At 44.4% G+C, this 21,201-nt stretch overlaps 1 protein-coding gene across 1 annotated transcript in view; it reads left to right on the top strand.

Annotated features, from left to right (window-relative positions):
* MYO10 (myosin X) overlaps positions 1–21,201 on the top strand; it is a 223,442-nt gene that overhangs the window by 118,419 nt on the left and 83,822 nt on the right. Inside the window, exons 5-12 of the mRNA XM_059061921.2 lie at positions 6,788–6,922; positions 8,346–8,470; positions 8,963–8,976; positions 9,096–9,180; positions 9,995–10,098; positions 18,204–18,333; positions 19,685–19,803; positions 20,755–20,901. Of these exons, the coding sequence (XP_058917904.1) occupies positions 6,788–6,922; positions 8,346–8,470; positions 8,963–8,976; positions 9,096–9,180; positions 9,995–10,098; positions 18,204–18,333; positions 19,685–19,803; positions 20,755–20,901 (859 nt within the window). The remainder of the gene's footprint in view (positions 1–6,787; positions 6,923–8,345; positions 8,471–8,962; positions 8,977–9,095; positions 9,181–9,994; positions 10,099–18,203; positions 18,334–19,684; positions 19,804–20,754; positions 20,902–21,201) is intronic.

Raw genomic sequence — 21,201 nt, 5'->3', positions numbered from 1 at the left:
GTGTGGGATTTGCTGAGGACATCAAGGAAGTGGTGTTCGAAAGGTAAAGAGGGAACTGCCATTCATGAGAAAGACTAGAAGCCTTCTCTGGGGGAGCCGAGGCTCGGGGCTGTTGAGGGACCTGCCAAGGAGACTTGAGCATGAGCTACAGGCACAGGACATGAACCTCTGTCTCCCTGCATTAGTTTCGGAACAGAGTCCCACTTCCTGGTGCAGGGGCTCACCTTATGGGCTTTGTCCTGCTTGCTAAGACCTGCGGACTGAATCCTCTAGGCAGTAGGGAAGTTTCCAACGTCTTGTAACAAGCAGTGGAGTGATTAGTATATACTTTGAGAAAATCACATGAATCAGGGCAATTTGATTCACAGGATGGAGAATGTCAGGTGTCAGCAGAGGTATCCTGTAAAGGGCCAGGGAGGACTCGACTCTGCCCTTGGAGTGCGGAAGTGCTCATAGATAGAGCGCGCGTGCACCGCCAGACTGTGTTCCAATAAAACTTTATTTATAAAAACACGCAGAAGTGCAGACTTGGGGGCCACAGTTGGCCGATACCTGCACTGGAGGGGAGACTCTAGCCTGTGGGGTGGATAAAGTGTCCTGTTGCCATCAGAGGCCCTTTCCTTCAGGTGTGTTTTGATCCTCCCTCCCTGCTTTCCTGGGCACTTTGCTCCATCTTTGAGCCTCACGGCCCCTAATTCTTGGGCCTCTTTTTTTCTACTGGATCATGGGCATTATCACTCAAAAGTTTCTAGTATGTTCCATCTTTGAAAAAGAAAAAAAAAGATGCATCTTTGTCTCCACACGTTGCCCTGCCCTCCTCCGAGCTGCTCCATCATTCTGGTTTTTCCCTCATTCTCTGGGCTCGTCCGTCATCTTGCACGTCCTCATCTTATGACCAGCCTGCCTTTCCTGCTCTGCGTCTGCATAACTCCCCAGACTTCAGTACCTCCCCTGCCGACTTCTCCTCTGAGTTCCGCACGTGTGTCCAGGCACCCTGAGGCATCACCACGGAGGCGTCTGATGGGCTCTCAGGGGTGGCACCTCGTCGGTCCATCCTAAGTTCCTCCCAGAAACATGTTCCTCCTCTCATGCTTCTCATCCTTAGCAAGTGGACTCTCCATCCTACCAGGTCCCAAGCCTGAGATCCGGAAGGCATTCTTGGATCTAGAAGAGTCACCCTGCCCCCCAACAATTAAGGTCCAATTACCTACGGTAAACTGTACCAATCTCATATATCCAGTTCGATGAGTATTGATAAACGTGAACCGCTGTGTTACCGGCGCCCATGCAGGGGGACCTGGGTTCTATCCCCGGTCCAGGAAGATCCCACATGCAAGCTCCACCCTCCTCACTCCATACCCCTCACCGGGTGATTCTTTAAAACCTTGACCCCGATCATGACACTCTCCTGCTTAAAAACTGTCTTGAGACTTTCCATTCTGCCTATGAAAAATTCTCAGAACTTTTAATTTATTTATTTATTTTGCGGTACGCGGGCCTCTCACTGCTATGGCCTCTCCCGTTGCGGAGCACAGGCTCCGGACGCGCAGGCGCAGCGGCCACGGCTCACAGGCCCAGCCGCTCCGCGGCACGTGGGATCCTCCCGGACCGGGGCACGAACCCGTGTCCCCTGCATCGGCAGGCGGACTCCCAACCACTGCGCCACCAGGGAAGCCCCTCTCAGAACTTTTAATATGGCCTCTGAGGCCCCATATCAGTGCTTTGATTATTTTTCTTTCCCTTTTTCATTTTCACGATTTAAAAAGGTTTTTTTTTTAACGGTATCAACTCATTTGGGTTCATCTGGATGAACATGTTTTCTCTGAAGCCCACGTTTGTGTTTGTGGTCATGTTGGCGCCGAGGGTTAGGACTGTAACTGCCACAGGCGAAGGAGAAAAATGCAGGACTGGATATGTAAGCGATGTGTTTGCTGTGAGTGAAGGTGCATTAACATCATGATTGCTGTGTGAGTTAATGTTTTATCGAGGCTGGAATAAGGGAACCGGGTGGAATACGTGACTCGTCACAGCGCCCGTGGTGGAAGAGGCCGCCAGGCTCACAGGAGAAGCAGTGGACAGTCACGATGCAAGGAACGCTTCAGTTCGAGCAAAACAGCATTAACCGGGGGCGGGGGGGGGGGCGGGGTTAGGTTAGCCTTGTTAATTTGGATTTTATTGGTGTTATATTTTCTTTGTATTTAATTATATAATTGATTCTGGCTTTATAGTTCTGGGATATGGTAAGCAAAGGAGTATATACTTAGTCATTATATCATTATAATGCTATAAAAGACATGCTATATTATCACATAGCGTCTGTAATCAGCTTCACCAAGCGATTAGCTCAGTTCTGTCACTGTCCACCAGGAGACAGCGTCAGACCCCCCAGGTTAGGGGCTCAGTCCTACAAAACTACCGATTCCCTCCACTTCAGATGCAGTCATGTTGTCACCTGTGCTTCTGACCAGCCGGCTCTAGGTTGGAGCTTCCAGTGACCCCCCCTCCTTGGGTTTGATTAGTTTGCTAGAGCACCACACCGAACTCGAACACTTTTACTTCCTCGATCGCCGCCGTACTATAAAAGGATATAACTCAGGAACCTGCAGGTGGAAGAGAGGCACACGGCGTGGTGTGGGGAAGGCGGGGGAGCGTCCCTGCCCCCCTCCAGGGAGCTGCTCTCCACCTCCCCGTGGGCACCAACCCAGAAGCTCTCGGAACCCTGTCCTTTTGGGGTTTATGTAGGCTTCGTTACATAGGCTTGACCGATGGCTGAGATCATTGGCCATTGGCAATGCAACTCCCATCTCCAGCCTCTCTCCCCTCCCCCATTGAAAAGAACCAGTTCCATACTTGACTGGAAAACAGTGGCCTCTGAGCGGGACCCCAGCCCCTTCCCTTTCCTTCCCGACTGGCTGTGCAGGCTGCTCTCGCTTCCCCCAAGGCTCCAACCCCTTTTTCCTCAAGCGGGAAAGGGAGGATCTCCCTCCCCTCCCCACCTCCTTTCCCCGTCCTTCAGTTTTCACCCAGTTCACTCCTGTGCGTGTCTCTGCATTTCAGTCTAAATGTCGTTTCCCCAGAAAGGCCTTCGCTGAACCTGAGCCCTCCATCTAAATGATGAGTCCTCCCGTCCCCTGAGATTTATACTTGACAACATTAACTGTAATTTGTGATTCTTTGGTATCTCCTGCTGCTGCTGGGTCATAAATACTGTCGGTGGCCATTTGTTCCAGGAGTGTTTTCCCAGCCCTCATTGCAGCCTGACACATCGTAGGCACAGGGATACTTAGGAAAGGAAGGAGTACCTGCAGAGATGCTCTTTCTCCGTTGCTTTAAAGATCACGTTTTGCAACCCTCAGTAAATGTTTTCATGAGGAATGTTAAAAGTCCCAGGCAGGGGAGGGGAGGAAGAAGAGGAGAGTTAAATAAAAGTGGGTCCTGTTACCTTGACGTTAACGTCTGGGGACATCTCGCATATTTCTGGGTCTTAACAATTTGTGAGTTATTTATATTCTTTGCCTTGTTCATGCCACACTTCCACAGCCTCGTATATGCAGTCACCTTTTTCATCTCTTGGTGCGGTCCTATCTGAATTATGTGAAATTGCTTTCACGAGTAGTACTTCCCTGCCCTGGCTTCATAGTAGAATCATCTGGAAATTTTTTTTAAATACTGATGACTGAATTCCACCCTTAACAGGTCTGGATCAGGGACACTGCGGGTAATTCTCATGTCCAGCCAAGTTTGAGAACTACTGTTGTACAAATCCGAGTTTCATTTTTGTTTCAAGTTTTACTTACGTATCAGAAAAGATGTACTTAAGGAAGATGCTTGAAGAACATTTGCTACAATGAGAAAGAAAAGTGGGCTGAAGCTGGAGGTAGAGATCAGTATCCTTGATGGGTGAAGGCAATGCAAATCTTAGGTTTTCTTCTCCTTGACGAGTCTTTGCTGTCCAATTTGAACAGCTTTTTGTCCACGGCTATATTCTTACCGTGTTCGTCAGAGTAGACTAATTGCTGTGCTAATCGCTGTAACATCCCCCCGAATCTCAGAGGCATAACACAGGAGTGGCTTATCTCTTGCTATTTCACGGCCCCACGTGGGAAGATGAGAGACTTGACCTTATGTCACACATCGCTTTGTTCTGGAGATGTGCCACCCTGAGGGCACCCAAACGGCAGGCCTGGAAGGCAGGGAGCCCAGAGGACCAGGAGGGCGTCTAGCCACCCGACGTGGAAACAGCGGATCCCCTCTTGCTCAGTTCAGCCGCCCGCTTGTTGCGTTGGCCACGTTCGGTCCTGGTTACCGATAGCTGTCCCTCCCGCGAGGGAGGCTGAAGTGCCGTCCACCTCTGAGTGCTGGAGGATACAGAGGTGGGTTTGGGGACCGTGCAAAACATGACTTCTGCCTCACACGTTACAGCTAGAGAACGTCTCCCTTTCAGTTTTGTTTGTTTTAACAAAATTTAACTGCTAGGTAGGTGGGATATATATTTTTAAGTACTGAGAATTATTTAAATCTCTTCTTGCAACTTCCTCTTCGTTTCTAGCTACTCATTCAGGGCCCCCTTGCTGAATGTCTCCTCTGTGCCAGCCCCCAGGCTAGGCTGGTACTGGATACGGGATACGCAGAGATGAACGCTCAGCCCCGCCCTGGGAAGATTCTGGTTGCTGATAACAGAGAAGCCCAGCAGAGCTGGTGTCACTTGCGTGGGCCTTGGTTATCTCAGAGGGCAAGGCAGGGGCGGGGTCAGGGTTGTGCGTTCAGCCACGCCCACTGGGCGCTGCTTCCCCGATCGTCTGGCCTTTTGCTTTCCAATCTCAGGATAGCTGTGGATTCCCAAGTATCTGCAGCCAGAGGGAGGTTCTGTCTGGTCTCATTGTGTGTGTGTGTGTGCATACCTCCCCAGAAGCCTCAGCACCCTTGACATGAAGTCTCTTTGGCTGGCATCCTGACACCTGCCCACGGCCAACCACCTTATCACCTGCGCAGGGAATGGAATTACCGTGATTGGCCTCCATCAGTGGAGATTCCCCTGGGCCTGCAGCATCCAGCGGGGCACAGAAGGTGTCACCTCTGAGTCGTTTCCTCTCCTTTAGTACATGGGCTTAATCATTCATCGTGTTATCTGCAAGATTCCTCTTTCATAACCTCCTAGCTCTTGACGCTCAGCGGGGGCTGCTGTGTTAGAACTTGTGGAGGCCTCGTCTGTTTATCTCCCCCCACGAGCAGTTAAGAACCTCTTACCCTGTGATAGTGTTGGCGTTCATGTATCGTTACTTATGCCGTGGGTTTACTTTTCTCGTAAGTTCTTCGCCCTTTTACTACTTCTGTCCTCCCTGTGCAACCGAGCAGGGTGCCTTGCACAAAATTGATTGGGTCTCTCCTTCCAAATCTCTCATCTCCGTCTCTTCCCTTTCATCTCCAGCCTGGTGGTACTTGTCCGTGGCCTGACCACCACATGCCCAGATCATAGAAGCAGCTGGTCTCCCTGAGGGACCCTCAGTCCTTCTGGAGCACGACTTCAGGGCTGTGTTCCTCACGGGTGACCTTGATGGGCTTGGCCTTCGGCCTTCTGTCTCCTGGGGTGGCCTCAGAACCATCGACCTCAATCCTTTTGCCCTTTCTCTGCCCCCTCTGGTCTCGGTCCAGTTGACCAAACCAGCATCCCACCCCTGTAGACCTCCCGCAGCTCCTCTGGCCTCTCCGCTTTCGTTCACGGGGTCGTCGGACCCCGAATCCTTCCGCTTTCCTCTTTGCCTGGCTCACGTTTGCCGGTGGTCCTTTGTGACGCAACTCAGACCCCATTAACTCCTCTCATTTGCCCTGCCCCCCACTCTCCCCAGCTCCAGCGCCCCGAGGTTGCTTTGTCCACTTTTCGTTAATCACGGCTGATGCAGCATCTCTGCAGGACGCTGGATGCTGACAGACCTGCTGTTTTCCATTCTGACCCGGGCCCTTAGCCGCTGCCTGCCTCATGGGATTATTATGGGAATAAAGCGCCCAAGTGTGGGTCGAGTACCTGCAGGTTCATTCCCTTGTCCCCTCCGTATTTATGAATGATTGCATTTTTGTGCGTATTTACCAGAAAGTTACCACTAACACGTTCATTCGTTTAACAGATGCTAACTGAGTGTCTGCCACCAGCCGGGCACTGTTGAGGGGTCTGTGACACTTTAGTGAACAAAAACACCAATCCCGGCCTTTGCAGAGCTTACCTGCCATGAAAGGCACTGTCCCTCTTATTACGTGAGCTTCGTGAAGGTGGTACCTTCTGTGTAGCTTGTAGGCTGAGGGAGTGCTTGGCAACACGGAGGCCACACGGCTGGCAGGAGGAGAGGGACTCTTCTCTGTAGCTCAGCACCTGGAGCTCTTTCCCACTGTTCAAGAGTTGTACAGAGTGAGGTATGTCAGAAAGAGAAAAACACATATCGTATATTAACGCATATATGTGGAACCTAGAAAAATGGTACAGATGAACCGGTTTGCAGGGCAGAAATAGAGACACAGATGCAGAGAAAAAAACGTATGGACACCGAGAGGGGAAAGCGGCGGCGGGGGGGGAGGGGGGGTTGGTGGGATGAACTGGGAGATTGGGATTGACATGTATACCCTAATATGTATAAAATGGATAACTAGTAAGAACCTGCTGTATAAAAAACTGAATTAAATTAAAATTTTTTTTTAAAGTTCTGTGCACGAATTGGACTGACACTGGCCAAGTTGCGGGACTTTTTGTTGTTGTTGTTTTAATCAGAAGCACAAATTTCTGCATGTTGTCTTTCAGTGGTGAAAGCGGGGCAGGTAAGACCGAAAGCACTAAGCTGATCCTCAAGTTTTTATCAGCCATCAGTCAGCAGTCTCTGGACTTGTCCTCGAAGGAGAAGACATCGTGTGTTGAACAAGCCATTCTTGAGAGCAGGTATTTGGCCGTCGTGTTTCTCGTTTCCAACTAATAGGATTCACTTTCCTCACCGTTCGGCTTATTTAAGAAAGAGTAGAAACTCGGGGCGCTCTCTTCTCTTTTTCTTGACTTGGCTTTCACGATTCCTCAAGGAAAAGTCTACGCACGCACGCACACACACACCGATCCTGACACACACACACACACACACACCGATTTCTAATGACCTGAGCCCCATGGCTGCACCGTGTTTGAGTTGGTGGCTGAGTGAGTGAGGCACGTTCTGCAGCCGCCTCTTAGCTGGCAGCCCTCGACTGGCTGTTGGGAGGCCTTGTTATCGGCAGAAATTCCAGGGCTTCATGGTCAAATCTTTGGAGGCATCTTATGAGCACAGTGGCACTGTATAGCCTCTCATGTTGCAGAACAATGCCACATCAATGGCAGTGACCTCAGAGCTTTGAAAGAGGGCCGTGGTGCGGTAGCCTCTGAAATTCTCATTAAAATGTGTAATTGCCCTGTGTCTGATTGGTGCCTGGTAAGGTTTTAGAACCAGTAGGGACTTTTGACTTTTGACTTTACTTTTTTTACGTAGAAATTAGTCCAGGAGTCGGCAAACTTCAGCCTGACGCCGGTATCCTGCAGCCTGTCCGGGTTTTGTTTTTTTAGGCTTCAAAATTTATTTTTAAAGTTGTGTTGTGCTAAAATACACATAACAAAAGATGTATAACTTTCAGTATTTTTCGGTGCACAGCGTGGCGGCGTGAAGCGCGTTCCCGTTGTTGTGCGGCGATCACCACCGTCCTCTCTAGACCGTTTTCATCTTTCTCCTGCGGCCTGTCTTGATAAATAAAACTTTATAGGAACACAGATAGCCTCGTTTGCGTATCGTTTACAGCTGCTTTCCAGCTGTAGTGGCAGAGCTGAGTAGCTGCATCAGAGGCCACATGCCCACAAAACCGAAAGTATTTACTATCTGATCCTCTGCAGAAAAAGATGGCCGACCCCTGACCTAGTCTGACCACGTTTTACGGTCGGAGGAGACCCAAGGAAGTTGTATGTTCCCCCCGGGACGTACAACAAATGGGTGAAATTTCCAGGGCTGGGACTTTTTCACTTCCTCGAATTCAAGCAGGGGCTTTTCCTGTGCAACCCCTGGCTCGCGTATATAAGCTAATCTGTATGGGGAGCAGCCGTCTTGGTCTCCTGGACTCTCTGTAGCATCCTCTGCCCGCGCACCCAGCTGCGAGTGGGTGTGATTTAACTCCCATCTCAGCAAGTGCTGGGAAACTCTGGCTCTTCTGTAAATAAACATGATTGCCCCAGGTCCCTTTGATTTCAGAATTTTCTTGCAGTTGTCTGCTTTGCCATCGGTGAGGACTGTCGTTGCCGGTTTTAGATGGACCCTGATTAACACTGGCTGCTGTCCTGGCTTCTTTCACAGTCCCATCATGGAAGCCTTCGGCAACGCCAAGACGGTGTATAACAACAACTCCAGTCGCTTCGGGAAGTTTGTTCAGCTGAACATCTGCCAGAAGGGAAATATCCAGGGCGGGAGAATCGTAGATTGTATCCTGTTTCGTTTAGCTTTTGGTCTATAGTCCTATGACTCTCTAGTGGAAACTGTTCTTGCTTATCCTAAGGGCAGATACAGGATATGAAACGTTTCTTTCTGGGTCTACCTAGTTACTGCTCCAGTATTACTGTGCTTGACCTGTTAATTATCCTAGGAGATAAGGAACCATCATCTTTCTTTGGGGGAGGTTCTGATATCATGTCCCTAATCTGCACATTTGGACTCCTAACCAAACATCATGTATTTGTTGTTTGAGATCAGTTCTTTAACTAGTGTGACACTTCCTGGGTACATGTGTCATGTCTGAAATTGGATTTTGATGAAATAGTCTGTATTGTTTGCTTACCTTTTGAACCAGAAGTCTCAATGTCCAAGACACAGGAAATTGTAATTACTTGGGCAACAAAGAATAGAAAACTAAAGACTAATTGAGCATCCTGTATCCTTGTTTTGTTCCTTGACTTGCCATTGCTTTTCACATGAAGATTTATTAGAAAAAGTAAGTAAACGTAATTTAATTCACATTATCTCTCACAGTAACTGTTTTCGGCAATTACTGGCTCATGGTCATTAAGCAGAGGAAACATCTCTGAACAGAAACCTGATTTCTCTTCACAGAACCGAGTAGTAAGGCAAAATCCCGGGGAAAGGAATTATCACATATTCTATGCGCTGCTGGCAGGGCTAGAGCGTGACGAAAAAGGTGAGTGACGGGACAGCTGCAGAGACATACTTGCTAGCAGCTCATTTTGCCTTTAAACCCATCTGTGAGTGAGGAGCCATCCGTTTGGACTTCGTTGCTCTTCCACCAATTGAAACGAAATGTGTGAGATGACCAAAGACACTGAGTTCATTTAGAGCCAGATAACGTAGGGGGAAAATCATCAGTAGAGAAATCGTGCATTTTTTTTTTTGGTTTGTTTTGGAATCTTAGTTCTTTTCTGATTTAAAGAATATCTGTGAAAAATACATAACGTATTCCAACTGGTTTTACTTTTTGGTTTTTTTGCGGTACGCGGGCCTCTCACTGCTGTGGCCTCTCCCGTTGCGGAGCACAGGCTCCGGACGCGCAGGCTCAGCGGCCATGGCTCACGGGCCCAGCCGCTCCGCGGCACGTGGGATCCTCCCAGACCGGGGCACGAACCCGCGTCCCCTGCATCGGCAGGCGGAACCTCAACCACTGCGCCACCAGGGAAGCCCCATGGTTTTACCTTTAAGCACACCCAAATAACGCTAATTTCTAAACATTTGATTTTTTAAAAACCAATCAACACAGGATCCTCATCAGTTACTTTTTTCAGTAACATTTTCTTCCATCCCATCAAATTTAATAATTCTGTTTTCCCTAGATGATGATGATTAAGAGAGAATGTTTTAATCTTAATAGTGGGCTATTAGGAGCATAGAATTATTTTTGTACTTTAAAAAATAAAGTTGCAAAGTGAAAACTCTTTTAAATTACATCTTACCCTGGCCAGTCAGATACTGATGTTGTGTTTTTCTTTTTCTTTTCGTAGAAGAATTTTATTTATCTGTGCCAGAAAACTACCACTACTTGAATCAATCTGGATGTGTAGGAGACAAGACAATCAGTGACCAGGAATCCTTTAGGGAAGTTATTGTAAGTTACTTTCCTATCTTCCTTTATTAAAGGTGACCAAAAAAAGAAACAAAGAAAGTGATAGCTTTCATTTCTGCTTCACAAATATTTTTTTTAATAAAACAAGAAATCACATTTGTACCGCTGTGCAAGAATAGGTCCTTTCTTCTTGTTCCAAGTCATGGAAGGGAATCCTCTCTCTTTAGAAGATGGGTGAATGTCTGGCATTCAGGACAGATGGGTGGTTGGCTTGGAATAGCGGTCAGAAAAGCAAAACAAAAAAAATCACAGGTTTGGGACTAGAGCAAGCAGATCCTCTGTTTCGGGGCTTACAATTAAATTTTTTTTTGAATAATTGGTTCTACAGTTAGAAAGAAATCTGTCAACAATTAGACCAGGTGACTGTTCGGGTCTCATCCTGTTCTCATAGCCTCATCCTGGTAACCGATTCTGATCACACAGAAGTAGTCATTTTAAGACTGCAGTGTGGACCTGGCGGTTTCCTGCAGTTCTCAAATTTCCCGGGACTTTGTTATAAAGTGACTGCATTTAGGAAGCCTGGTCATCGAGCATTATTAACAGCCCCACCTGACTGAGTGGGGCTGGTAGATTTCATCAGCGCGGTCTCAGTTCCTTTGCCAGAGTCATTAGTTCAGCATGTGGAGTCAGCGGATCTAGAATTGATTCATCATAAATGCAGCTAACACCGACTGAGCGCCTACTCTGCGGACTTACCGTCTCTCTGCTTCTAATGACCCTGTGAGGGTAGAGCTGTGGTTGTCTGTGTTCTGTGACTCAGAGAGGTTGGTGACCAGTCTAACCGCACACAGCACCTAATGGAGCCTGTATCTAGACACAGTCTAACTAACTCCAAATCCCACACTCTAACCAGGAGGCAGGTAGGTAATCACTGCTTTACGTGCACCCACATTTGTCTGTTGTTGACAACTTGGTTCCATATCCCCATTTACTTTTCTAGATTGTTCATAAGAATGCCTCGTGGAATGGAATCAAAGTATATTTTTAAATGGATATATACCACACATCATTTCCCCACATCTAATGTATGTATCCTTAAAGTGAAAATGAAATTAAAAACAGACGAGGCTATAATATCGTGGTCATCTTCCCCTCAGCCTTTCTTTTAAAGATGTCGCATTCTGCCATTTATAACGTAGAGAGGTGTCTCTGTCATCTCTCATTCCTTCATCCTATTAACAAAAAGCCTCCCGCTGACAGCTCCTTTTGCTGTGTACCTACCCTAGGCGGCATGGGATTTGGCCCTGCAAATTGGACTTTAAGAGATGTTTAAGTATTTAAAATTTTATTTTGGCATCCTGGACTTCTTTAACTACACGAGCTTTCTCTGTTTACTTTGTGATGGAAGGTGGTTGTTTGCAGTGGTAGACAGACTCCCAGTTATTCAAGTTGCAGTGTCCCTGCAGGGCCGTACTGACTAGCTCACTGGCCACAGTGAGCCAGTGGGCAGCGAGGCCCTCCCTCGTGCTGGGAGTGCCTGGAGCGAGGGTACTCTGATGGCTTCCTCTTGGGGCGTTATTTTCTGGTTCAGAATTGTTTGCTCTTTCTGGTAGCTACAAGGAAGCTTGTGGAGCTTGGCCTGTTTTCAGTGAGTGATTGCTAGCTTTTATTTTTAAATTGAAATGGTAGGTTTTGGCATTTGAAATCTGGTCCTGCGATGAAAGGACATGTCATCTAGAAAGGAAGAAAAATTTACACGTGAAATTGACATAGTGAATGTACACAACAGACTTAATAAGAATTCTATTTATAGATACTTAAATATTTACTTTGCAATTACTTTTTAGTGTCCCTATATATAATCCCTACATTCTGCTGAAGAAATAGACAATTGGAATAGATTATGCTATTATTAGCATAATAGATTATGCTATGTTGTTTTATCATGTAATTTGTCTTTATTTTCTTCCAAAATCAAATACCATTTAAATTTGTATCTTCATACTTTAATTCCATAAAGCTCCTTTTCCCAGAGGTTTTGAGATTAAAGGAAGGGAAGGGACCACATTCTGTTGGGACTCAAGGACATTTGTGTGAAGAATGTGTTAAAATGTTAACGGAGAGAGATGATTTCTGTGGATTACATATGAAAATGTCACCTCTGGTATTTTCAGCTACTAAAAAAAAAACCCCATTATTCCTTTTTATCAACTTTAATGTCAGTATACTCTGGCAATAGGACCTTTTAAGAATTTTGCGTATTTCATTAAGAATTCATGTAGTTTTAGAATTCCTTATCGATACCAACTGACATTAATATAAATATGTACCTGTGAGGGGTCCTGAGCCACGTTAAGGAACCTAGTTTTTCCTGGGGCAGATGGTGAACATATGCTAAATTTCATAGCCATTTTTTTTGCGGCCTTCCAAGTTGCACTATAAATTGTTGAGTCAGGATGAAGCGATTTCAAGTCGGTAGTAACAACTAATTTATTTGTACTGCCTGCGTTTGACCCACCAGAACGGTGGCTGATGAAATGCGTGGGGCAGTAACAAGAGTCTTTGATGAGTGATCTCTTCATTCTTTGACTCCACAAATATTGAAAGTTAATGGCGTGCCTGGCCATGGACCAGGACTGGGGTTTCCTGACCCTTTAGGTCTTACTGGGTGTACCCATGGATTTTTGATGGTGTGAGCCCATGCATCCCTAAGTTGACTCCTCGTGAGTCAGATATGATATTTAAAGGGCTCTCAGCCATAAAAAAAGAACAATATGATGCCATTCGCAGCAACATGGATGGACCTAGAGGTTGTCATACTGAGTGAAGTAAGTCAGACAGAGAAAGACAAATACCACATGATATCACTTATATGTGGAATCTTAAAAAAGGCTGCAAATGAACTTATCTACAAAACAGAAATAGAGTTACAGAGGTAGAAAATAAACTTATGGTTACCAGGGCATGTTGGGGGGAGGGATAAATTGGGAGATTGGGATTGACATATACACACTACTATATATAAAATAGAGACTAATAAGAACCTACTGTATAGCTCAGGGAACTCTACTCAATGCTCTGTAATGACCTATATGGGAAAAGAATCTAAAAAATGAGTGGGTATATGTATATGTATAACTGATTCACTTTGCTGTACACCTAAACTAACACAACACTGTAAATCAACTATACCCCAATAAAAATTAAAAATAAATAAATAAAGGGCTGACTTTATAGCTCAGTTTTGCCACAGTTAAAAACTTCAGTCTCGGGCTTCCCTGGTGGCACGGTGGTTGAGAATCCTCCTTTTGGGCTTCCCTGGTGGCACAGTGATTGAGAATCCGCCTGCCAATACAGGGGACACGGGTTTGAGCCCTGGTCCAGGAAGATCCCACATGCCACGGAGCAAATAAGCCCATGCACCACAGCTACTGAGCCTGTGCTCTAGAGCCCACGAGCCACAACTACTGAGCCCACGTGCCACAACCACTGAAGCCCGTGCGCCTAGAGCCTGTGCTTCACAACAAAGAGAATCCACCGCGATGAGAAGCCCGTGCAACACAACAAAGAGTAGCCCCCGCTCGCCTAGAGAAAGTCTGCACGGAGCAACGAAGACCCAACGCAGCCAAAAATAAAATAAATAAAATAAATTTAAAAAATAATAATAGAATTAAAAAAATTTTTAAACCTCAGTCTCATTCAGTGTTGGAAAATATGGGAGTCGAAGCAAATTTTATATTATAAAATAACATCATCTTGCCTAATATAAAATTACACATTGAATTACCAAAGAACTTAACTTGTGATTTACTGTGCCCGGAACAAGCCTCCTCTCCCCCCATTTCATTCATTTCACTTGTTCATGACTCACCTGAGGTCCCTTGGCTCCCTTGGGTGGCGCTCCCCACCTCACCGCTGAGACCCTGAAAACATTTTGTATAACTTTGTGCCAATTTTATAACTAATTTGCTATTTAGCACTTCTGAACTGTGCTGAGAATTTCCCAGGGGGGTTTTTTGAGTCTTGAGCCATATTGTTGAGAAAACATAATTATAAGGAGGCTTAACAACAGTGTAAACCAACTATATTTCAAGAAAAAAAATTTTTTTTAAAAGAGGGCTTAAAGGGGCTACTCTTGCCAAAGGGGTGGAGATTGCTACTAAAAAGACTGTAAAATAGGACAGTAGGAGACAATGAATGGAGACTCTTGCTGGCGTTGGTGATAATCGTTTGCAGCCATTAAATTACCCCATGGTCTGATTAACGCACTTGCCACTTGTCACCACACTCTTACCTGATTAACTAATTCACTTAGAGTTAAACTTGAAAGTGAAGAAGTCACAAATTTGTTCATACAGTGAGCCCATTTTATTCACTTGCTTTCATATCTCCATATGTAATCTGTGTATGTATTTTCAGAACTTAACCAAGAATTTTTTTCACAGATTATCTTTTGACATTTTTCATTCTACAGTTTGAAATTGTCTGCTACTGGGAACTTATTTTTTGAAGATCCTGTTGTGTTTTTTTTTTTTTAAACAGGTATAGAGGAGTTTTTTTTTTTTTTTAGTTGAAGTGTAGTTGATTTACAATGTTGTGTTAGTTTCTGGTGTACAGCAAAGTGATTCAATTGTACATATATATTGTTTTGTGTGTTTTCCATTATGGTTTATTACAGGATATTGAAGATGGTTCCCTGTGCTGTACAGTAGGACCTTGTTTATCAATTAGTTTGTATCTACTAATCCCAGGCTCCCACTCCAACCCTCCCCCGTGCCCTCCCCCCTTCCCCCCACCCGTGGCAACCACGAGTCTATGGAAGATCTTACTTCTTTAGTGTTTATATATAGAGTCCAGGCGGGTGACTTAAACAGTGAAAATTTTCACTTCTGTGGTCATCCTAAAATGAGCTTAGAAAATTTTTATAAATTAGTGTTGAATACGTCTTGTGATACATGAGGAAAACTTTAGTCATAGCAAGGGAAAATATTAACTTTTTCACAGCACAGGTGCTTTATAATTGCTTTGCTGAGGTCTGATTTGGTCCTTACCACTGTTTGAAAAGTCTTGAGCATAATAAATAATCTGTATTTCTTAGCCATATTTCTTTGCTTTTAGAATAAGTAAATGTGAATAACTATTTTCCTGTAGGCTTTTAAAGATTGATAAGGCACTAGGCTAATTGTTCCTCTTCTTTGTGTCAGTTTCTGTCTGTGCCCATGAAATGATAGTCTTCTCTACCTCGTTTAAACAATTCATTGTCTTTTAAATTTTTTGTAGTCAATTTTATTGCGTTATAATGTACCTATAATAAAATGCCCTCATGGAAAGTGTATAAAGTGAATTTTTATTTTATGCACCCATATACCCCCAACCACAGTCAAACCGAAGGACAGTTCTACACCCTAAAAGTTGCTTGTCCCCCTTCCTAGACAATCCCAGCCCCAGCCCCAGCCCTAGGAAACCTAGGAAACCTAGAAAAGTGTGTCTTTTCTAGAGTTTCCTGTAAATGTGATCATAGAGAATCTATTCTCCTGTGTCTAGCTTCTTTCACTCATCCAAACCACACATCACTCAGTTATTCTTTTTCTGGTGAGTAGTATTCCACGGAATAGACAGCAATCGATTTACCCATTCATCCATTAAGAGATTCTGTCGTTACAGTAAAAACATGTCAACAACATTAAAAGACATCGTCGAATGCAATGTCCATTAACCTACCAGTGGTAACATGGCAACTATTTTAAATTGTGTAGATTTTCTTCCCAGATGATTTTCTTGAAAAAATGAGTTACAAAAATAATTTTTTACTTTTTGCATACAGCTATCATAAATATCGTTTCTATATAATGTTCATAATTTCCTTTAAAAACTGTATACTGTTCTAACAAGTTCATTTGCTATATTGGACTTGTCTGATTGTAGGAGAGCTAGATTTTTTTTCTCTCTGAAAGTGTTGTTAAGGGCTTCCCTGGTGGCGCAGTGGTTGAGAATCCGCCTGCCGATGCGGGAGACACGGGTTCGTGCCCTGGTCCGGGAAGATCCCACGTGCCGCGGAGCAGCTAAGCCCGTGAGCCATGGCCGCCAGGCCTGCGCGTCCGGAGCCTGTGCTCCGCAACGGGAGAGGCCACAACAGTGAGAGGCCCGCATACCGCAGAAAAAAAAAAAAAAAAAAGAAAACACTGTAGTGAATATTTTACAAAACTTTCTTTCCTGTTGAGATTTTCCTCAGAACAAATCTCCAGTGTTGCAGTGAAGGGAGATTACACAGGGGATGGACTTTTTAAGGACATAAAAAGAAAGTAGCATAGAGCTGGATAGACAGTAAGTTCGTAGACTTCGGGTTCATCAGGCCTGACTTTGAACCTTGGTTGTGTAACCCTGAGAAAGTTAAGTAACCTCTCTGAACGTTCTAAGATTATGTACATATGTGGCCCAGCACAATACTGCCCCCTAATCTTGTTTTCCAAAAAGATTATACTGACTTATACTACCAGTGACCAGTGCATATGTACCTCACTTTCACCCATTTTATCATTTAGAAAAACTTTTGCTAATTTAATAGAAGTTATCTCATTTTCTTCCATTTGTGCATATTGGATTTCTAGGAAGGAAAACATTTCTCTGTGGATTTGCATTTCCTCTTACAAGAAGTGCCTATTTTCTTTTCATTGCTCATGTGTCTCTTAATATAGCTATTGCTCCTTGCCTTACAGTTTTTTTCTTTGACTTCTGTTTCCCTGTCTGTTGTTTTGGCCCTTTGTTTCTGGCTTTGTTTTTTTTCCTTGTAAAGAAATTAAACTCTTCACGTTTTAAAATCTCCAGTCATTTCCTTTTGCAGTTTCTATGGCTTCAAAGTGCTGTGTGGCTTCCTTCTTCCCCATCTCCTGTGGTCATCGTAACAGTTATGGGTCTGAGTTCTCTTTGTAGCTTATGTTCATCAGTATAGCCAGCGATTCTGTCCTCAGTTTGTGTGCACGCGTGTGTGCGGTGTGTGTGTGTGTTGGAGGGGGCTATTTAGCTCTTTTTCTGATGAGAATCTGGCTCCCAAATCATAAGAGGAAATGAGCAAATCTTAGATCTGATTCAGAAGATGCCTGGCTTCAGCTTAGATGCTTGTTGGGGAACAAAACCCCTATAGGTGCCTGTTTATTTTTATTTTTCCCAAATCAGCATTATGTTAACTTCCGTTTAGTATCCGGAGGCCAAAATAAGACGTGAAAAATCCTTTGGAGAAGTGGAAAATAGCGATGTAATGACGGTCCAGGGAAGACAGATCTAGATCCACTCACGTTTTCCATCAGCATCTCTTATAAAAGGAACAGTAGACTCTCCTATCTGTCCAGCCCCTGATAGAGAATTTCATTCCACCTACTGGGGTCCCTGCTGCATTTAAAATTAAGACAAGTCCCCAAAGTTTACACTAGAGGAGTCTCATGAAGTATCCCCCCCCCAACCATTTTATATGTGTAGGAAAATAATAAACATTCCATTACATTTTGATACATGTAGAAAAAGTATTTCTTTGTCACCATCATTACTGTGACTCTCTGGGGTAATTCTTTTGTGGCATAAATAGGGGTCTTGTATGTAAGGCAGGTATTTACTTTTATCTTACTGATTGGGTTATCTCTAAGTATTCTACAATCCTTTCTTAATGTCATGCTTTTCTTTTATGTGTACCTGTGTAAAGTCTTTATCATTTAAAAGTGAGGGGGTGGGACTTCCTGGTGGTGCAGTGGTTCAGAATCCGCCTACCAGTGCAGGGGACACAGGTTCGAGCCCTGGTCCAGGAAGATCCCACATGCTGCAGAGCAACTAAGCCCGTGCACCACGACTACTGAGCCTGCGTGCCACAACTACCGAAGCCCACGCACCTAGAGCCCGTGCTCCGCAACAAGAGAAGCCACGACAATGAGAAGCCCGCTTGCTGCAACTAGAGAAAGCCCACGTGCAGTGACAAAGACCCAACGCAGCCAAAAATGAATTAATTGATAAATTTTTTAAAAATCTTTTAAAAAGTGTGGGGGCATACATCTATTTCTTGCTTTCTTGCCTTGAGAGTAATACTTTACTGAGGAATGAGCATTTTTCATTTTCTTTAGTATGAAAACAGATTAAAAATTAAATACCTTATTTTCTTCTAGACGGCAATGGAGGTAATGCAGTTTAGCAAGGAAGAAGTTCGGGAAGTTTTGAGGTTGCTTGCTGGTATATTACATCTTGGGAACATAGAATTTATCACTGCTGGTGGAGCACAAGTTTCCTTCAAAACAGGTAAGATTGCTCCTCCCTACTTTACTTCCTTGACTTTTGCCTCATAGGAAACAGAGATCTAAAAATCCTTACTATCTGGCTTTTCACAGAAAAAATTTTTCGAGCCCTTGACTAAGAGCTGCAGAACTTTGTATCTGATGTGAACGGTCAGCTCATAAAGGGTCAAAGCATCTGACAAGTGATTACTGGCTGTGTTCTCATGTTTACTAAGAAAGAAGGGCAGTGGGCCCAATAAGAGGAAATAGGAGCGACAAGGATAGGATGTAGGAGAAATGTGATGAATCAGGCCTAAGTGTTGCCATTGCTATTCATGGTTATTGAAGGCTGCCCTAGTGGAATGGTTAAGACCATTAGTTTTCAAGCCAGAATGATTGGTTCATGGCCCAGCTCTGCCACAAGCTGTTTCCTCGGGTTACTTCTCCCTTCAATACTTGCGACTTCTCATCTGTGAAGTGCACGACAGAGATGTGTTGTCAAGATTGAGTTAATATACACATAGCAATGTCAGTTATCATTTTCCTCGAGAGATTTTATTTTTTTAAGCTTTTCTGATAGACGCAATGGATCAGGGCATGGAGGTGGGGAATTGGATGAGTTGAAGTTCAAAGGAGCCCTAGAGTTGCCAGGGCTGCAGGCCTGTTGTTCTCAAGCGTTTGCTCCCAGTGTCTCCTAATAACTTTAAAATCACAGAGAATTCCGAAGAGCTTTTGTCCCTGTGGGTCATATCTGTTGATGTTTAATACTGCATTAGAAATTAAAACAGAGGCAGTTTAAAAAATATAAATTCGCTCTAAACTAACCATAATAAACCCATGGCATACATCACAATAAAGATCATCATTTTATTTGAAAGACCATCTTCCAAAACAAACCAAAAGAAATCAGTGAAGAGTGACATTGTCTCACGATTTTGTAAATTTTTACAATATCTGATGTAACAGAGGACAGCTGGATTCTCCTGCTTCTGCCTTCGGTTTGTTGGGCTACCTCATGTCATGTAGCCTCTGGAATATCCTTCTGTACACTGGTGAGGGAAGGAGAGTGAAAAATCAAATAACATCTTAGTCTTATTATTGAAATAGTTATGACCTTGCGAACCTCTTGGGGGTCTTGGGGAACCCGCCTCGGGGTCTTTGGACCATACTCGGCCCAAGCACCAGCTTCTTTGCTGTAAACCTAAGACTTATTAAAGGAGTGAATAACCTACCAGTAGAACGTGTGTCCTATAGGTCTTGCCTGAGGGACTTAGGAATATTCTCTGCTTTACTGTGTCGCTCTGTGGAGTTGGCTTTGCACCCGTTCGGGGTCGCCTGGCCTGTGTGTCCACGTTTGCCTTGTCCTTCCTCCCCAGCCTTGGGCAGGTCTGCAGAGTTACTTGGGCTGGACCCGGCACAGCTCACAGACGCCTTGACCCAGAGATCCATGTCCCTCCGGGGGGAGGAGATCCTTACGCCTCTCAATGTTCAACAGGTACGCGTGTGGCCCTCAAAGCAACTTCTAAAGATGCTCCTGGGTCTGCAGATCTGTGGCTCTGATTCGAATAAGTAGCTGCAGTGAACCATTTGAATGAGTTTGGCTCAGGATCAAAGTAAAGAAGACAGCCACACTGAGGGGAATACACAAAGTGGTTCAATTGTCTTCTTAGAGACAGTGTAGCAGGGTCATTAGGAGGAATGGGCCTGATGGACATCTCCCAAGTTTGAGTCTTGCCTCTTCGGCTTATTATATTTTGTTCTTGGGAAATTTATTCACTGTGTCTCAGTTTCCTCCTCTGTAAGACAAGGATAATTATACCTAATTCATAGGATTCTAGTAAGGATGATAATAAAAATATATACGCTAAATGCTTAATGACTGGTGCAGAGTAAAAATTAAATAAACATTAGCTGTAATAAGAATAATAATTATCATTATTAATGAAAACAATGCATCAGTATGTTGTATTACTTATTTTTGCTTCTGCTCCTGCCTTGAGCCTCTTATATGTGCTAGCCCATCTCACAGCTGTTTCTTGACTGGATAAGTAAAAATGCTAAGCATGCCATGAAGAAAACTTGTATGTGTACAGAGGAAAATGTGAGAAGATGATAATGAGAGAGGTCAGGTCTTAATTATTGTTTTAAACCTGATAAAATTTGTAGCTGTGGGTTCAGATCCTTTCTTATAACTCAGTATATAAGGTTGAATTTGAAAGCCTGACTTCAAGGAATTCTTGGTGAATCCCTGCTGTAAAGTAAATAAGCAAGCTTCAGGTTACCCTTTCTTTAGACAGCTGTGTTTTTCTAGATGGTATTGGCTTACTTGACATGGGGTGCATAGATGTTGAGTGAGTGTGTCTCCCGAGTGGGGCGGGGACGGACCTGCCTGTCTGGGCTGCGCGGGGTCATCTGGGCACCGTGGCCCTGTCTCCTCTCCCCACAGGCAGTAGACAGCAGGGACTCCTTGGCCATGGCACTTTACGCACGCTGCTTCGAGTGGGTGATCAAGAAGATAAACAGCAGGATCAAAGGCAAAGATGACTTCAAATCTGTTGGCATCCTTGACATCTTTGGATTTGAAAACTTTGAGGTATGCTTCCAGCAAGTGGGATAATCTCAAGCAAACCTCTTGAAATGAACATTGATATGTTTCTCAGCAGGTTTTTTTTTTGCCTTTTTAAAAAATGTTTTATTGGAGTATAGTCAATTTACAGTGTTGTGTTAGTTTCTGCTGCACAGCAAAGTGAATTAGTTATACATATACATATAGCCACTCTTTTTTATATTCTTTTCCCATATAGGTCATTACAGAGCATTGAGTAGAGTTCCCTGTGCTCTACAGTAGGTCCTTACTAGTTATCTACTTTATATATAGTAGTGTGGATATGTC

The sequence above is a fragment of the Kogia breviceps genome, chromosome 4 (genome assembly GCF_026419965.1).
Source record: "Kogia breviceps isolate mKogBre1 chromosome 4, mKogBre1 haplotype 1, whole genome shotgun sequence".
Lineage (NCBI taxonomy): Eukaryota > Metazoa > Chordata > Mammalia > Artiodactyla > Physeteridae > Kogia > Kogia breviceps.
The sequence above is the reverse complement of the archived record's forward strand: the minus strand, read 5'-3'. Positions and strand labels throughout refer to the sequence as shown.